The sequence below is a fragment of the Emydura macquarii genome, unplaced genomic scaffold (genome assembly GCF_026122565.2).
Source record: "Emydura macquarii macquarii isolate MOO-44397 ecotype Brisbane River unplaced genomic scaffold, CSIRO-AGI_Emac_v2 contig_212, whole genome shotgun sequence".
In the NCBI taxonomy this organism is placed as follows: domain Eukaryota; kingdom Metazoa; phylum Chordata; order Testudines; family Chelidae; genus Emydura; species Emydura macquarii.
The window spans coordinates 5,852,368-5,866,471 of record NW_027130349.1 but is presented as its reverse complement, the minus strand read 5'-3'; the positions used below and the strand labels follow the sequence as shown (position 1 = coordinate 5,866,471).

General features: G+C 46.4%; 1 protein-coding gene across 1 annotated transcript in view; it reads left to right on the top strand.

The window, feature by feature from the left end:
- Positions 1-14,104, top strand: part of GREB1L (GREB1 like retinoic acid receptor coactivator) — a 115,755-nt gene that overhangs the window by 83,978 nt on the left and 17,673 nt on the right. The window contains 6 exon segments of the mRNA XM_067546856.1: positions 369-613; positions 2,201-2,760; positions 3,331-3,433; positions 4,891-5,046; positions 5,268-5,407; positions 13,143-13,304. Coding sequence (XP_067402957.1) covers positions 369-613; positions 2,201-2,760; positions 3,331-3,433; positions 4,891-5,046; positions 5,268-5,407; positions 13,143-13,304 — 1,366 coding nt within the window.

The window sequence follows — 14,104 nt, the reverse complement described above, 5'->3', positions numbered from 1 at the left end:
ATCAAAATGTTTCTAAGAACAAATATAAAACTTTCAGCTGCTGCTCTCTTGCCGTTAACATCGCATGAAAGATGCTAGTTTAGAAGATTTTCTTTTTGGTAAAGTTTTTTTCTTGGTGAAAAGAAAAATTGCTTTGTGAAAGGTAAAGTACTAGTGGGAGTGCTGTACATTTGTGTAATTAACTGAACAGCTATTCAAAGTACTAAGGAATATAGCTCATGTACTGAGTATTTTAAAGTAATTAGATTTCCACTGATTAATGGAATTGCAAATAGACATTGCATAAGCTGTTTAAAATGAATACTGAGAGTGACTCTTTAAAAGCCAGAAAATACAAAACATCCTTTTTCTTGGGTTTGTTTCTCTAGGTCACTGAAATACTGTGACCTCCGACTAATTGACTCAAGCTATTTAACTCGCACTGCCTTAGAGCAAGAAGTAGGTCTGGCATGCTGCTATGTCTCAAAGGAGGTAATTCGAGGGCCTATTGTAGCTCTTGACCTGAGTGAGAAGGAACATGAGAAGGCGAACATTAGTGAGAATGACTCTGATGAACTGTTGATAGACTTGGAGAGACCTCAGAGTAACAGCAGTGCGGTCACTGGAACCTCAGGTCAGTTATTGCTTTTACTGTTCTGGAAACTAATGCTTGATCCACGTGTTGTAAGAATTTGAACACAAACATTGACGCACTGAGTAAAATGTCAGTGACTAGCTGTGTTTGATTTTAGGTCAGGAAATAAGTGGTTTGCAACGTCTTACATACCTATATATCTTAAGTCTCATGCCACAGTGCAACTTCCAGGGCATGCTGACTGGCCCCTCTGTGTTCTCCCAGACTTTCACTGACTAGGGTGACAAGGAAAGGAACTAGGTTAGGAAGTTTAGTTAATGTAGGCTTGTGGGTCACTTGTGGTTTTTTTTGTTTTCAATATAATTTAGTTACTGCTTTTTTTTTTTGTACTTCCCCAGGGAGTTTTGGGGTAATCTGTGGATCTTAAAAATCCAAATAAATAATTTTACCAGTGTAAAATATTAGGAAGAGCAAAACGTTTAATAACTGTATGGAAATACTGGGTGCTACAAAGGATGGACCTTTGCTTGTTTAGAGCATCAGAATCGTTAGAGCTGGCCCTGAATATAGGCGGGAGGTACAGGAATCCTTCCCTCTTACAGTTTTGATGATGGATACTTTAGGCTGTGAGTAAATGCTGCGCTGACAGGGAAGGGGCTGGGTAGGCTCTGTGCCCTGCCAGTCATGCATGGTAGAGAGCGGGGCTTTAAAAGGAGAAAGGTGCGGTCAGCAAGAGGAAAGCCCTGAGAAGGGAGTGGCTCCTGAAACAGAAGGAGGAATTCCCACAACAGAGACTCCCTGCCCTGCGAGGGTCCAGCAAACCCAGAGGTAAGCCGGGTAGGGAGAAACTGATCTGGCTACCTACCCATAAGGACTCCAGTAAAGAAGTTACCTAGGCACCCCTGACCTTTTTGCTTTTTGTTGACCCCGGGAGGGATTTGTTCTGAGTTTGAACTTAACAAAGTAAGTAAGGGTGATGCCCACTGCGAGGACCAAGAGGCTCAGGCATGGACTGGGCTGATCCTGTAGAGGTAACTGGATATGGCAAGGCCTTAACTCAGATAGGGGAGGCACTGCAGAGAGACTTTTTACAGGATAAAATGTAGAAACTTTTCTAATGGCAAATCTCAACCCACCCTTCCCCATGTCCTTCTGCTACTTCCGTGCCCATCTCTCTCCCTATCAGTTTTCCTGCCTTTAGTCAGTTGAATGGGGCCTTTGCCAACTATAGAGTCTTCCCACGTATGCTAACTTTAAGGCTGACTTGCCTTTTCTAGTCCCAAAATGTGAATATGGCCTATAGGGGAGAATCTATCCCAGTGCTAAGAAGGCAGTGCTACTGATACCTTTGACTTGGTAGAAGGGGTTTTTCCCTTGGTTATGGTGAAGATATACAGGTCCAGATCCCTTCAACAGATGTATATCTCTGTAATTCCATTGACTTCAGTGGAGTTACATGGCCTTAAACCAGTTGAGGATCTCTTGGCACTATAGTGTTTGCTGAACAGAAATATTTGCAGTGTTAAAGTTATATCAGACAGCAAATGGGTTCACTCCTTAATTGTGTTTTCTAAGCAGACTCACTGGGCTTTTTTGTTTGTTTTATTTCCTGCTTCATTCCACCAGGTTCAATAGCTGAAAATGGCGTGAGCTCCTCCAGTGCTGCAGACAAATCTCAGAAGCAACCAGCATCCCTTAACTTTCAGAATGTGGCAGTTAGTTCAGTCGATGAAGGTACTTATCCAAGATTCACTGCTGGAGAGACCTTGAAACAAGAATGCGACTCACTGGGTAACCAGATGGCAAGCAGCACCACTTCTAAATTATCATCTTCGGCTGTAGCCCGGACGTTCCGGTGGCCCAGCCAGTCTGGCAAGGAGTGCAAGACCCTGCACGCAGCACTCCCACGCATTGTGATCTTGTCTAAAGCTGCCTACTGTCTCCTTGGCTCACAGAAAGGTGGGCATTTGCCTTCCTCATCTTCTCTTCTGCCTCATGCTGATGTGTCTTGGCTGAGCTCTTTGAGACCTTTGCTTCACAAAGACGTGAATGGTGCGGAGCAGTCTCTGTACTACAGGCAGTGGACTACAGCCAGGCAACATCATGCAGATTACAACAATCAGAGTGAAACTGCTGGCTCTAGGAGTTTTCACCCGCGACGGCTGCTTCTGACAGGACCCCCGCAGGTAAGAGAGCTGCTCCTGTCTTGATTAGTCATGTTAGTACAGAGTTTTAGGGAAGGTGAAGAGGGCAAGGATAGCTAAGAACAGAAGACACTGTTTTGTTCTTTAAAAGTACATGTCAAGGCATAAGCAGCAATGGTTCCCGAGACTCCTTTAAGGAAGATGCTTTTGGAATTATTCTCTAAAAGATGCTTTCATATCTGTTCATCAGCCACACCTGGCATAAAGCTACCTTAAAAAGATCAAACAGAGAAATGGTTAACTGTGATCAGTCATTAGATACACAGTAATGTATAGACTCTAGGCAGTGTTCTGCTCCCAGTTGCACTGGTGAAATCCCATTGAAGTCAGTGGGATTGCACCAGTGTAAGTGAGACCAGAATTTGTCCCTCTGTTGACGATCTATTACTGCTATAGGTTGGAGTGTGTAGTTTGGCTGTGTCTTGTCAGAACTGACCCAGGACTGGAATAGCAAAACAGGAGGAAAAAACCAAATGTATCTGTCAAAAATGTAACCCTGCTTTAATATTGGATTTTCTGAGAGGGTTTTTTTTTTTTTTAAATTTGTTTTAGGTGGGAAAAACTGGCTCCTATTTGCAGTTCCTTAGGATTCTCTTTCGCATGCTGATCAGGTTACTGGAGGTAGATGTGTATGATGAAGAAGAGATTAATACCAGTAAGTTCTAAGTAATAGTGCTAAGTACCTTGTGTGCAGAAATTCTCTGTAATAAAACAAAATAAAATTAGAGAGACATGGTAGTTGAGGTAATATCTTTTATTGGATCAGCTTCTGTTGGTGAGAAAGACAAGCTCTCAAGCTCATGCAGAGCCCTTCTTCAGGTCTACAGAAGTTGCTCCAGTCAAAGATACTACCTAACCTACATTGTTTCTGTAATATCCTCGGACCAGCACGGCTACAATAACACTGCATAAAATAAAACTACAGTTTCTTAGGAGCAAAAAAGCATTCTGTACATTAAAACTGTCATTACGATGTTACTGGTGTGTTGTTTTAACTTGTATGTTATAGTATGTAGTTAGATTTCCAGCAGGTCTCTAAATATACTCTTCTTTTTATTACGCGAGATATAATTTTAAATGGCCCAACTGACCACTTCTTTATGTAGAAAAGCTGCAGTTGGGCAACATCGCAAAGGCAAAATAGATCGAAGTCATGAAAAGGCAGTATCTGTCTATAATGTCCATGCCTACTAGTTCTTAAAGTATTTTTCTTTCTTTCCTTCATTCTCTGTCTTTCGGGCCTCTTTTAAGCAATCAAACTCACTTAATGTTGTTCTCTCTCCAACTTTGATATTGTTTATGGATTTTATTATAAATTAGATACCAAATTCCTGGGTACAAATTCCTGTTACATCTTGAGTTTACATGTTTTGAGTTGGGGGAAAAATGATGATAAACTTCATTGACTATTAGGTGACACAAATCCATTAGCAGGTTTCATATTGTAGGACCTAGACTGGGGAAGTATGAACCTATTAAAACAAGTTTTATTTGGGATACTACTTTATGTAGTGAATAATAAACAGAATTGTGGTTACGGGAAAGTAACGACATCCCCTTGGGTATCTCGTGTGGTGTGAGCTTTAACATCAATGAACCAGCACTCAAAAAGTGTCGTTTTCTACTAGCCACTCAATAGGGTGGAGTTTGAGTCTGCTCAGAAACTGGTATAATTTGAGTTAGAAAAAATTGTAATGCCCAATAGTTTGGAACTTTTGGGGTATGGCTTTCCCCTAATTACATGAGAAGGAAAGATAGAAGCTGATGACTAAACCAAAGAGAGGCTGAGGAATTGACTATATCTCTTGGACAGATACCACTCTTAATTTTGTAATCCTTATTCAAAGCCTAGATGCCATTGGTACTTGAGAAATTCTGGTGGTTGAAAGGAATGGGAGCCTAGACACTGAGATTCAGTCCAGCTTAGTTTCCAAGGAATTTTCACTTTTTTTTTTAAAAGTGGCTTAGTATGAGTTTGTATTTTAGTTTTGGTTTGTATCTTTGACATAGAGAGAGCTCTTTTATTTTGAATCCCTGTGCAATTGTACATATATCAAATAAACACATTTCATATGCTGTGTTCCATTGCTTACACAAAATGTATTTTTCCAGATTCTGCAGAAAGTAGTGAGATCACCCAGTCTAGCAATGACCACTGGCCTGACATTGAGGCTTTCAGTAAAATAACTTTTGACCTGATTGTACATGATCCCAAGTATGATTCTGTGAGTCCAGTGTACACAGAACAAATGTCGAGAGTAAAACAAGGTCAGTAAAGTTCTTTTCCATTTTCCTGCTTAGAACGAGAGATTTTTATGTTGGTTTGACTAGGCATAATGCTTAGAAAAGGCCTAACCTACAAAACACCATAGATAGAAACAGCTGCTGCTGTGCTCAGGTTTTTTTTTTAAATAGTTACAGAATTCCATTCTATCTGCACGTTTATTGGCGGTCTTAAAATTCATGTCATTTATCTTCTTTGTACACAGAAGCAAACAAAGCAACCAAAGCTGAGGAGCCCAGGAAGAGAGAGACAGTGTCCATGATGTTGACCAAATATTCAGCTTACAATACATTTCACCACTGTGAGCAGTGCTATCAGTACATGGATATTAATCCTGGAGCACAGGTTAGTGTCACAGTGCCAGGAGTAGCTGCGCCTTTGACCCCTCTGTGGTCTTTCTGAGTGCACCTCCACAGGTATTGAGCCTTGGGCCTTAACCTTTCCTGGGGTCAAATCATGTGATTCTCCCATTTTCAGGCCAGGCCTTGGGCTACAGCCCCCTGTGGGTCAAATGAAGTTATCCAGCAGATCCATGTGGGTGTGGCACCTCCAGTTCTTCCCTTTGAGATGCTGGGAATAGAGTGACCAGACAGTCTTTTTAAAACAAAATATTGTTTAATCTTACCAGCAGGAATAAAGCATAAAATAAGAGAAAAAGCATTATTAATACAACAAAAGGTCTACACGTGTCTAACTTACCTAAGCCATGCCATCTGCTGTGTGCCTACAGGCAAAACAGCTGTATGCTCAAACGGGCATTTGCATATGCAAATAGTATTCATGCACCTAAATACCAGTTTGTGCATGGAAATGCCTGATTTGCACATATAATTGTGGTAATTACACACACAAAACTAGGCACACAATAAAGAGAAGTCATTCAGCTGGCCTCACTTTGGCCTTGATTCAGCAAAGCACTTAAGTGTGTGCTTAACTATATGCATGTGACTATGCATGTAAGCATGGGTTAAGTCCATAGACTTCAATGAGACTTAAGCCCATGTTTAAAGTTCAGTAAATGTTCATGTGCTTTGCTGAATGAAAGGAGGGAGAAAGTGAAACACGTACATAGAATTTAAAATGAAGAATGAAAAGGTTCATCTTCGAGTGCTTGCTCATGTCCCCTTCCCAAATTAGGTGTGTGTATGCGCCACATGCACCAATGCTGGAAAACGTTTTCCCTTAGGGGTACCTGTAGGAGCCAACTCCAGCACCCCCTGCAATAGTAGCACACATACACCCACATACAAGTGCCATCGGCTCCCCCTCCATCTCAGTTCCTTTTTGCCACCAGTAACGGTGCTGGAACGTCTCTTGCCTTTGCAAGTTCTCTCACTAAAACCTAGTGGTTTATTCATTGTTCTAGTTTACATAGTTAATAGTTTGGTTATAGTTAGTTCCCGTTTGTTAGTTGTTAAAGTCCCAGGGTCGGGGCATGCCCCATTCCCCAGGATTTAAACCCTGTGCTTTGTGTAAGAAGCCTATGCTGAGGAGCAACCTGCGTAAAAGTTGTTCAAAGTGTCTGGGGAAAGCGCACATCTGTAAAAGTTTTTGCCCACAGACTAAGAAAGAACGAGATATTTGTTTCAAGGCCATCCTGATGGAGTCAGCACTTAGACCGGTGTTGGAGCCCGGCAAATCAGACTCAGCACCGAGCATGATGATCTTGGTGCATAGTGCCCCTCTGGTGCCCTCTTCCTCATCCTGACACTGTTCACCATTTCCAGTACCAAAGAAGAGGCCAAAGAAAACTTGCATGGAGTGGGGATGCTCCCCTGCGGAGAAGACTAAGGAGGACCAGGCGAGACCTGTGTTGGGCCGCCAATCCTCTGCGCATCAGAAAGGTCCCTCACCATTGTGAACGTTAACCCTGGCACCAGGCCCTCCACTGACTCTGGTTAGCGGTAGAAGCCCTCACAACCTAGTGGTGCCATCGATCCTGGAGGTTTTCCAGGCAATGAAAGACCTCCTGGCATTGCCCGTGCCACCGACGCTGAGGGATGGCAGGCCGCTGCACTGAGATTCAGCCTTGACACCAATGGGCAACATATTGTGGGACAGATCTGCCCAACAGTCCCCATTTTTGAGGCACCATTCACTGGTGTGCAGGTGGTCCCTGGAGCGAAGACCATGCTCTCTGGGTCAGGACAGTTTTGGATTGGGCTCCGGCCACCGGTCTCTGGAGGACCAGCACCAAGTGGAACACTGCCACAGAGCTACAGAGTGATGCAGGCACCGGATTCAGGGTGTCTCTCCCCGGCACTAGGCCTCGCTTGCCTAATCCATATAAGAAGCCAAAGGACAAGAGTAGGTACCATCATGCCCATCGCTTGGGCTCTCTGTACCACTCACCGGTGCCAGGGCATCAATGTGCTCCGCACAGCACCGTGAGATATTCGGATTTGGCGCCACACTAGCCGTCAGACATCGACACTCCTCCTTGGGCAGCAAGGACATTATTCATATGAGGCAGACCACGGAACCGATACCTGACTTCTCTGTGGCACCACCAATGGGAGCGTGGCCACAAGGACTGTGGCCCAGACTGTGGCCTTACTGGTGGGGGTTTCCCACGGGGATTCCGCAGTCCAGTTCCGTGAGAGGAGCGTTGGTACAGCAGTCCTCCATCCCTCAGAGTTTGGCACTGCACATGGACACGAAGTCCGACCGTGAGGGTTCACGCGCCTTGAGCTTGGGGCAATCCACCCCATGCAGAGCAGAGGCCCTCCCCCACCTCAGCTACTGGCCTCCTCATCGTCATTGCTGGATGAGGCAGTCACGGGTCTTTCATCGGTGGTGCCGCTAAATGATTTTAGAGCGCACCAGGGTCTCCTGAAAAGGGTCGCCTCCAATCTGGGCCTTAAAATAAAGGAGTTAGACAAGCCAGTGGACGAGCTCTTTGGAATACTGGCCTCAGTGGCTCCCAGTAGTGTGGCCCTATCAGTTCATGAAAGGGTGGTTAAATTAGCCAAGGCACTGTGGCATCCCCAGCCTCCCTGCCCCCCCGTGTCAGAAAAGGGCAGAGAGGAAATGCTATGTACCAGCGAAGGGGTTTGAATACCTCTAAGGTCACCCCGCACCAGGATCCCTGGTGGTCACCGCTGCCAATGAGAGGACAGACAGGGGAAAGCGAGCTCGACCTCCAAAAATAAAGAGATGAAAAGACTGGATTTGTTCGGTTGAAAAATTTATTCCATGGCTAGCTTACAGCTACAAGTGGCAAATCAATAGGCGCTGCTGGGAAGATATCATTTCAATATCTGGCAGTTGCTAGAAAAGTTTGTGGACTCATTGTCCCCCTTCTCCTCTAAACAGAAGTTCAAAGTCGTCTTGGAAGAGAGGAAATTGATAGCCATGGCATCTCTGCAGGCGGCTTCTGATGCAGTAGACTCGGCAGCTAGGACAATGGCCTTGGCAGTGTCTATGAGATGGGCATCATGGCTGCAGTCCTCGGGTCTCCCGTCAGAGGTGCAGCAGTCAATCCAGGACCTCCCCTTTGATGGCACGGCCCTTTTTGCCAAGCAGACGGACTCCAGACTGCATGGCATGAAAGACTCGAAGGCAACACTGAAATCCCTCGTCCTCTATACCCCATCTTCCTCTAGGAGACACTTCAAGCCCCTGCATCAACAGCGGTTTGGGGAGTACTCCCACAGGGACTCCTATAAGAGGAAGAGTAAAGGATATAAAAAACACCAGGGTCACTCATCATCTGCTGGCCTGCAACCAGGCTCTAGCCACCATAATGAGGGTGGAAAGCAGGCCTTTTGAAGGTGTGCCTGAGAGCAACCTCCCAGTTCTTCCCGTGGATCCAGCCTCCCTTTTATTTTCTTCTTGCTTAGTCTGCCTCCTCCTGGCCTGGGTAACCATAACCTCGGACTGATGGGTGCTCAGCATGGTGGCAATTGGTGTTATACCCTTCAGTTTGTCTCACGCGCACTTTCCCACCCTCTTCATGGACCCCTCTCATGAGCAACTTCTTGAGCAGGAGATGCGAGCATTCTTGCAGGTGGGGGAGGTGGAAGAGGTTCTGTGGGACCTACAGGGTCATGGTTTTTACTCCCATTATTTCTTGATTCCAAAGGCAAAGGGAGGACTGAGGCCTATCCTGGACTTAAGATGCCTCAACAAGTACCTCAGAAAGCTCTCTGGATACGGGAGATTGGTACACCACTCTTGATTTAAAGGATGCTTACTTTCACATTGCAATCTTCTCTGGCCACAGAAGATTCCTACGGTTTAAGGTAGGAGACAGCCACTACCAGTTTGCGGTGCTCACCTTTTTGGCCTTTCAACTGCACCATGGGTCTTCACCAAGTGCACGTCGGTAGTGGTGGCATGCCTCCGAAGGAGAGAGGTGCAGGTGTTCCCTTATCTGGACGATTGGCTCATCAGGGGCAGCTCAAGGTCTCAGGTTCAGGCCAACATCACGATGACCCAAAATGTTTGCCAGGCGTGCCTAATAAACGAGCAAAAATCAACATTAGTCCCTGTGCAGAGGATAGAGTTCATTGGGGTGATGCTGGACTTGTCCAGGGCCAGAGCATTCCTTCCAGAGGAAAGGTTCCTGGCAATGTCAGATACTATAACCCACATTTCGTCCCGCTCTGTCATGACAGCGAGGGTATGCCTCAGCCTCCTGGGCCACATGGCGGCCTGCACCTATGTGGTTCCCCATGCCAGACTGTACCTCAGATGCCTCCAGATGTGGTTGGCGTCGGTGTATTCTCCAGTCAGGAACCACCAGGTTCCTCTGGAAGTACTTACCTCCCTGGTGTGGTGAATAAATCTGTGTCAGGTGCTCTCAGGAATGCCCTTCAAAGTGCCCCAGCCATTGGTAACACTGATTTCTGATGCCTCGGACCTGGTGTGGGGAGCTCACTTGGGTTCCCTAAAGATCCAGGGCATGTGGACTTCAAGGTAACTGTGCCTGCACATCAATATCACGGCGCTCAGGGCAATTAGTCTATCCTGTATGGTCTTCCTGTCACGTTTTACCAACAAAGTGATGCAGATACTCATGGACAATATGGCCTTCATGTACTATATCAACAGACGGGGGGCCCGATCCCTGGCACTGTGCAAGGAGGCCATGAGTTTTTGGGACTTTTGCGTCACCCACGGCATTCACCCAATAGCAGTACATCTCCTGGGAGTCAACGATTCTTTGGCGGACCGTCTTAGCAGGACCTTCTGCTCTTGCCACAAGTGGTCCCTCTTTCTGGAGGTAGAACTGGCATCTTCCAAAGGAGGGGCAATCCCCAAGTGGACCTCTTTGCCACTAGGGCCAACAGGAAGTGCCATCGCTTCTGCTCCCATTAGGAACTCAGTGCAGGCTTTATCAAACGCCTTTCTCCTCTCCTGGTCGGGGAGCCTCTTCTACGCCTTCCCACCAATACCTCTAATTTACAAAGTCCTCCTGTAAGTGAAGAGAGGCAAGGCACAGGTCATCCTTGTAGCACCTGTGTGGCCCTGACAACATTGGTTTGGAATGCTTTTAGAACTGGCGGGACTCAGGCATTGGACCCTGCCGCTGCGACCGGACCTCCTGTCTGAAGATCAAGATCTCCTGTTCCACCTGGAACTGACCTGCCTTCATCTGATGGCATGGATACTCCATAGCTGAGTCAGGAAGAGCAGGCCTGCTCAACCCAAATTTAGCACATGCTCTTGGAAATCAGGAAGCTATTGATCAGATCGACCTATAGGGCTAAGTGGAAGTGCTTCTCCTGTTGGTGACCGAATGTGGCGTGTCCCTGACAGAGGCATCGATCCCAACAATTTTGGAGTATCTGCTCCATTTGAAACAAAGGGGATTGGTCTTCTCATCCATCAAGGTCCATATAGCTGCCAAATCTGCTTTCCACCCTCTGGTGGATGGTAAAACAGTCTTTTTGCACGAAATGACGGTCAGATTCCTTAATGGATTAGAGAGACTTTTCCCATCAATAAGGCAGCATTCTCCTCAGTGGGACTTGAGCTTGGTTCTTTCCAAACTCACCGGACCACCCTTCAAACTCATGCTCTCTTACGTACCTGTCCTGGAAGGTCGCCTTCCTGGTTGCTGTCACATCTGCCAGGCAAGTTTCGGGAGATCATAGCATTAACATCAGAACCACCCTACACAGTGTTTTATAAGGACAAGGTCCAGCTTTGCCCACATCTGGCCTTTTTGCGTAAGGTAGTCTCTCATTTTCACCTTAACCAGAACATCTTCCTATCTGTCTTTTGTCCCAAACCTCACCGCTCCTGTGAAGAGAGACACCTGCATTCTCTCGATGTGAGACGGGCCCTGGCATTTTACATCAACAGAACTAAACCCTTTAGTCTTTCAACACAATTCTTTGTGGCAGTTGTGGACCGGATGAAGGGGCAGCCAGTTTCCTCACAGAGTATCTTGAAGTGGATCATGGCCTGCATCTGAGCCTGTTATAAGCAGGCCGGAGTTGCGCTTCCTGGGCCCTTAACAGCTCACTCAAGAAGAGCACAGGCCTCATCTGCGGCTTTCCACGTGCATGTCCCATCCACGACATCTGCAGGGTAACTACCTGGTCATCAGCACATACTTTCGTGTCCCACTATGCCTTAATGCAGCAAGCTCAGAACAATGCTGGCTTTGGTAGAGCGGTGCTTCAAGTGACACGTCCATGAACTTCTACCCACTACTGGAGATATTGCTGGTGAGTCACTTAATTTGGGAATGGACATGAGCAAGCATTCGAAGAAGAAAGAACAGAAAGAAAGAATCTTGTAACTACAACGAGAGTCCTGTAGCACTTTAAAGACTAACAAATTTAATTTCTTCAGGCATAAGCTTTCATGGGCTGTAACCCACTTCGTCAGCCCATGAAAGCTTATGCCTGCAGAAATTAAATTTGTTAGTCTTTAAAGTGCTAAAGGGCTCTTGTTGTTTTTGCTGCATACAGACTAACACGGCTACCCCTCTGGAACTTTTTACCTTGTAACTTGTTCTTCGAGCTGTGTTGCTCATGTCCATTTCACACCCATCCTCCTTCCCCTCACTGAGTTCCAGCAAAAACGAACTGAGAGGGATGGAGTGCCAATGGCGCCTATATGTGGGCACATGTGCGTGCCACTGCAGGGGGCACTAGAGTCGGCTCGGACAGGTAGTACTAGGGGGAAAAGGTTTTCTGGCATCGGTGCATGTGGCGTGCACACACACCTAACTTGGGAATGGACATGAGCAACACGTCTTGAATAACAACAGTTCCAAGGCAAGTAACTGTTCTATATTAACTCATGCTGATAATCACTATTCTATTGGAACAATTCTGACTAACAAGTTTAAGGACTGAGCTAAAGCCACCAGCTGCTAAACAGGGAGGCATAATTTAAAACAGAAGAATGTCACCAAGATTTTTCTGCAGAAAGTGTTTTTAGGACCACTCCTTTGCTTTTCAGGCAACTTGTAGGCAGACCAATGTAGTTCATAATTTCTAGTTGATTACAAGGTAGGAAGGGCTCCACTGACTGTATCCCGACTAGTTGGAATACATGGATATATTATGCATAAATTATGTGTTCTGTTGGGGTGACACAGTGCTAAACTTGTGATTTTCTGGAGTGCCGTTATATTGTGAAACTGGAAGTAATTTAAAGGTAATATCTTCATAATGTGGGTCCCAAAGGCTTTTCTGAAAACTTGGCCTTTTAAATACTTTTTGATAGAAGCATGTTTCTGTAGACTGTATGTTTATAAGAAGTTGTACTGGCCTGTGCCATTCATTCTCATGTGTGGTGTATGTACGTGTACGTATGTGTGTGTGTACGTGTACATACACACTTTGATAGAATACGCTGTTTCCTGGCACATTTTCCAGTTCTCTCTGTACATTGTTGATATAGAAAGGTGGTTATATTATTAGACTGACATGCTTCATACCTAACTAAATCTGCTTGTATAAGGGGAAAACATGACTATGACAAAGCCACCTTCAGTTGCCAAAGGAAAATCTATTTGGCATTCATTTCCATGCCACATTTTTGTGTTGTTGTGTGGCCTTCTTATCTGATTAGTTGATTGACTGACTGTTTTCTCCCACTATTCCCTTGAATACAGATGACTGACTCCACCCTGCATGCATTTACATTCTCCTCCTCAATGTTAGGAGAAGAGGTTCAGCTTCATTTTATAATCCCCAAGTCCAAAGAGAACCACTTTGTCTTCAGTAAGCAGGGAAAGCACCTGGAAAGCATGCGTCTCCCTCTTGTGTCGGACAAGGTGGGTGTGTGCCTCTTATATCCTGCTTGCTGCCTACTGTGAATCTAGCTGGCTTGTATGAAAAAATCCCTATTTGTCTGATGTCTTCCCATAACCTTTGTTGGACTCTCCTTAGACCAGGAGTTCGGCAACCTTTTGGAAGGGGGGGTGCCAAGTCTTCTCCCCCCATCCTCATCCCTCGTGCTGTGGGCCTAGTGCCCTGTCTAGGGTGTTCAACAGCAGCGGTGGCGGGCCTGTGGGCCCATTTCCCGCTCTCCCTCCCACTGTGGCAGTGGCGTACCTGGGGAAGGAGCACCACCCGGGCCCTCCTCTGAGGAGCCATCCCCCTGTTCACACCGCCGCAGGCCACCACTCTCCCAAGGGGCCCAGTGGTGCCCTGGCCAGAACTAGTGCAAAGCAGACAGGGATGGGAGGGAGCAGCTGCTGCACGGCTCCTGACCAGGGCCAGTGGTGCGCTGACCCATCCCCTCAGCCTCCCATCCTCCTGGCCCCATGCTGGACGCATCTAGGGAGCCACGGGGACTCCGAGCATGCAGGTCCCAGGCAGGCTTCCTCACCTGCTTTGCGCCAGCTCCGGCCAGGGCAGGGCACAGTCCGCTGGGCCCATGTGGGAGAGTGGTGGGGCTGGAACAAGGAAGTGGTCACCACCATAGCCCTGCTTGGGGCAGGGAGCAGTACAGCATGCCACTCAAAATCATCATGCGTGCCACCTTTGGCATGCGTGCCACAGGTTGCTGACCCCTGCCTTAGACTGTGAGCTGCTTGGGACAAGGACCATCCCTTCTTGAATATCTAGAAAA